At 50.5% G+C, this 4710-nt stretch overlaps 1 protein-coding gene across 1 annotated transcript; it reads right to left on the bottom strand.

Annotated features, from left to right (window-relative positions):
* Positions 1 to 2785: 2785 nt before the first annotated feature.
* Positions 2786 to 4710, bottom strand: LOC120510649 (gamma-aminobutyric acid type B receptor subunit 1-like). The gene is made up of 2 exons (XM_039726645.1): positions 4626 to 4710; positions 2786 to 3203 (listed from the first exon to the last, which is right to left on the bottom strand). Exons 1-2 carry the CDS (start codon positions 4708 to 4710, stop codon positions 2935 to 2937), a joined length of 354 nt encoding a protein of 117 aa, XP_039582579.1. The 3' UTR covers positions 2786 to 2934.

The raw sequence follows: 4710 nt of genomic DNA, 5'->3' as shown, positions 1-4710 counted from the left end.
AAACCCCAAATCCCAACTGCAAGAACACCACAAGAACCTTCTCAGAAGATCCCAAAACCCCACAAAAACCCCATAAAACCCCAAAACCCCACAAAAACCCCAAAACCCCACAAAAACCCCACAAAACCCCCAGGACTGACGCAGGCACTGGGGCTTGGGGTCGCTCCAGCGGCCGCTCTTGGTGCAGTTGCTGCGCGCGGCGCCCACCAGGCGGAAGCCGGGCAAAGCCCCAAACCCCAAAACCCCAAATCCCAAAACCCCAAAAACCCCCAAAATCCCAAAACTCCCAAATCCTTCAAACCCAAAAACCCCCCAAACCCAAAACCCCTAAACCTCAAATCCCAAAAACCTGAATAAAACCTGAAACCCCAAAAACCCCAAATCCTTGACCCAAATCTCCCAATTCCAAACCTCAAATCGCCCTGACTCCAAATCCTCCACACCCTAAAACCCCCAAACCCAAAACCCCAAAACCCAAACCCTACAAATCCCAATCCCCCTATCCCCCAAAACCCCATAAAAACCCCATACCCAAACCCCAAAACTCCAAAACCAACCCAAAATGGAGGTTGGGTGGTGGATCCAAAATGGAGGTTGGGTGGTGGCCCCAAAATGTGGACATTGGTGAACCCCAAAATGGACATTGCTGGACCCAAAATGGAGGTTGGGTGGTGGATCCAAAATGGAGGTTGGGTGGTGGCCCCAAAATGTGGACATTGGTGAACCCCAAAATCTACATGTGGTGGTGTCCCAAAATGTGGATATTGGTGAACCCAAAATGGGTCACCAAGTGGCCAAAATGTGGGCAGTGGTGAACCCCAAAATGGACATTGCTGGACCCAAAATGGAGGTTGGGTGGTGGATCCAAAATGGAGGTTGGGTGGTGGCCCCAAAATGTGGACATTGGTGAACCCCAAAATGGCCACCTGGCCGTTCTCCAGGCACGGCCATCATGGTCAAAGCGATGGGCGCCGTGATGGTGATGGTGATGGTGAAGGGATGGTTGTGGTCATGGTGATGGTGACGGTCACAATGGTCATGGTGATGGTCATGGTGGCCATGGTGATGGTCATGGTGGTCACGGTCATGGTGGCCATGGTCATGGTCATGGTGACGGTCATGGTGCCCATGGTCATGGTGATGGTCATGGTGATGGTCATGGTCATGGTGGTCATGGTCAAGGTGATGGTCATCATGGTCACGGTCAAGGTGATGGCCAAGGCAATGGTGACGGTCGAGGTGATGGTGGTCAAGGTGATGATGATGGTGGAGCTCAGGGTGATGATGGGATGGGGACATTGATGGAGTGAAGACCTTCATGGGATGGTGACAAGATGGAGACGTTGATGGGATGAAGACTTTCATGGGATGGAGACGTTGATGGGATGAGAACTTCATGGGATGGTGAAAATGACGGGATGGTGACAAGGTGGGGACATTGATGGGATTGAGACGTTGATGGGATGGGGACATTGATGGGATGGAGACAAGATGGAGATGGTGATGAGATGGTGACCTTGATGGAGATGGTGACAAGATGGGGACATTGAGGAGATGAGGACCTTGATGGGATGGGGACATTGATGGGATGGAGACAAGATGGAGATGGTGATGGGATGGTGACAATGATGGGATGGTGACAAGATGGCGACATTGATGGGATGGTGACAATGATGGGATGGAGACAAGATGGAGATGTTGATGGGACGGTGACCTTGATGAAGATCATGACAAGATGGTGACAGTGAGGGGATGGTGACAATGATGGGATGGAGACAAGATGGAGATGTTGATCGCATGGTGACAGGATGGGGACATGGAAGAGGTGAGGACCTTGATGGAGATGGTGACAAGATGGTGACAGTGAGGGGATGGTGACAATGATGGGATGGAGTGAAGATGGAGATGTTGATGACATGGAGACGTTGAGAGGATGGAGACAGTGACGGGATGGGGAAGATGATGAATGACAAGATGGTGACAAGATGGAGATGTTGATGGGATGGTGACCTTGATGGAGATGGTGACAAGATGGTGACAGTGAGGAGATGAGAACCTTGATGGGATGGAGACATTGATGGGATGGAGACAAGATGGAGATGGTGATGAGATGGTGACAATGATGGGATGCTGACAAGATGGGGACATTGAGGGGATGGTGACAATGATGGGATGGAGACAAGATGGTGACAGTGAGGGGATGGTGACAATGATGGAACGGTGACAAGATGGTGACAGTGAGGGGATGGTGACAGTGATGGAATGGAGACAAGATGGAGATGGTGATGGGATGGTGACCTTGATGGAGATGGTGACAAGATGGGGACATTGAGGAGATGAGGACCTTGATGGAGATGGTGACAAGATGGGGACATTGATGGGATTGAGACGTTGATGGGATGGGGACATTGATGGGATGGAAACAAGATGGAGATGGTGATGGGATGGTGACAATGATGGGATGCTGACAAGATGGGGACATTGAGGGGATGGTGACAATGATGGGATGGAGACAAGATGGAGATGTTGATCGCATGGTGACAAGATGGGGACATTGAGGAGATGAGAACCTTGATGGGATGGAGACATTGATGGGATGGAGACAAGATGGAGATGGTGATGGGATGGTGACAATGATGGCATGGTGACAAGATGGAGACGTTGATGGGATGGGGACAAGATGGAGATGTTGATGGGATGGGGACAAGATGGAGATGTTGATGGGATGGGAACAAGATGGAGATGTTGATGGGATGGAGACATTGATGGAGATGGTGACAAGATGAAGATGGTGATGGGACGGTGACCTTGATGGAGATGGTGACAAGATGAAGATGTTGATGGGACGGTGACCTTGATGGAGATGGTGACAAGATGGGGACATTGATGGGATGAAGACTTCCATGGGATGGCGACGTTGATGCAATGAGAACTTCATGGGATGGTGACAGTGCTGGGATGGGGACAAAGACCCCAGGTGACATCCGGGTGGCACTCACGGCAGCGGCTGGGGTGGCCCATGGCCGTCCAGGTGCCGTCGCGCTGGCACTTGCGCACCTTGGGCCCCACGATCTCGCGCTCGGGCCGGCACACGTACTCGATCTCGTAGTCGAAGGGCAGGAACCGGACGCTCCGAACCTCGTCCGGCGTCAGCCCCCGGTACCGGATCCCCCCGTCCCGCGGAGGGTGGATGATCTGGCAGCCTGGGGACACCAAAGACGGCGTTTGGGGACAAAAATGAGGGGTTGGGGATGAAAATACGGGATCAGGAATGGAATTGTGGGGTTGGGGACACCAAAAAACGTGGGATTTGGGATTAAAAATATGGGATTTGGGATTGGGGACACCAAAAAATGTTGGGTTGGGGACACCAAAAAATGTTGGTTTTGAGAACACCAAAAAATGTGGGATTTGGGAGGAAAATATGGGCTCGGGGATGGAATTATGGGGTTGGGGACACCAAAAAACGTGGGGTTGGGGACATCAAAAAATGTTGGTTTTGAGAACAGCAAAAAACGTTGGGTTTGGGATGAAAATATGGGGTTGGGGATGGAATTATGGGGTTGGGGACACCATAAAAGGTGGGGTTGGAGACGAAAAATGTGGGATTTGGGGTTGGGGACACCAAAAATCTTGGGGTTGGGGACACCAAAAATGGAGTTTGGGGACAAAAATGAGGGGTTGGGGACGAAAATGTGGGGTCAGGGATGGAATTATGGGGTTCAGGACACCAAAAAATGTGGGATTGGGGATGAAAATGTGGGATTTGGGGTTGGGGACCCCAAAAAATGTTGGGTTTGAGAACAGCAAAAAACGTTGGGTTTGGGATGAAAATGTGGGGTCGGGGATGGAATTATGGGGTTGGAGACACCATAAAATGTGGGGTTGGGGATGAAAAATGTGGGATTTGGGGTTGGGGACACCAAAAATGAGGGGTTGACCCCAAAAATTTGGGGTTGCCCCCAAAAATTTAGGATTGGTCCCAAAATTTGGGGTTGGGGATGGAATTATGGGGTTGGAGACACCAAAAATGAGGGGTTGACCCCAAAAACTTGGGATTGGCCCCAAAATTTTGGGATTGGTCCCAAAATTTGGGGTTGGGGATGGAATTATGGGGTTGGAGACACCATAAAAGGTGGAGTTGACCCCAAAAATTTGGGATTGGCCCCAAAAATTTGGATTTCTGGATGGAATTATGGGATTGGAGACACCAAAAAATTTGGGATTGGCCCTAAAATTTTGGGATTGGCTCCAAAATTTGGGACTGGGGATGGAATTATGGGATTGGAGACGCCATAAAAGGTGGGGTTGATCCAAAAAATTTGGGATTGGCCCAAAAAATTTGGGACTGACCCCAAAATTTGGATTTCAGGATGGAATTATGGGGTTGGAGACACCAAAAAATTTGGGATTGGCCCTAAAATTTTGGGATTGGCCCCAAATTTTGGGGTCGGGGATGGAATTATGGGATTGGAGACACCGTAAAATTTGGGATTGGCCCCAAAAAATTGGGGATTGGCCCCAAAATTTGGATTTCAGGATGGAATTATGGGGTTGGAGACATCAAAAAATTTGGGATTGGCCCCAAAAATTTGGGATTGGCCCCAAATTTGGGAATTTGGTACCTTCGGTGAGGTTGACGTGGACGGCGCCGCGGGCGGAGCCGGCGAGGAGCAGCAGCAGCAGGGGCGGCAGCAGCGGGGGTGGCAT

This window comes from Passer montanus, unplaced genomic scaffold (genome assembly GCF_014805655.1).
Source record: "Passer montanus isolate IOZ18808 unplaced genomic scaffold, ASM1480565v1 scaffold598, whole genome shotgun sequence".
Taxonomy (NCBI): domain Eukaryota; kingdom Metazoa; phylum Chordata; class Aves; order Passeriformes; family Passeridae; genus Passer; species Passer montanus.
This window is presented reverse-complemented; position numbering and strand designations above follow the sequence as displayed.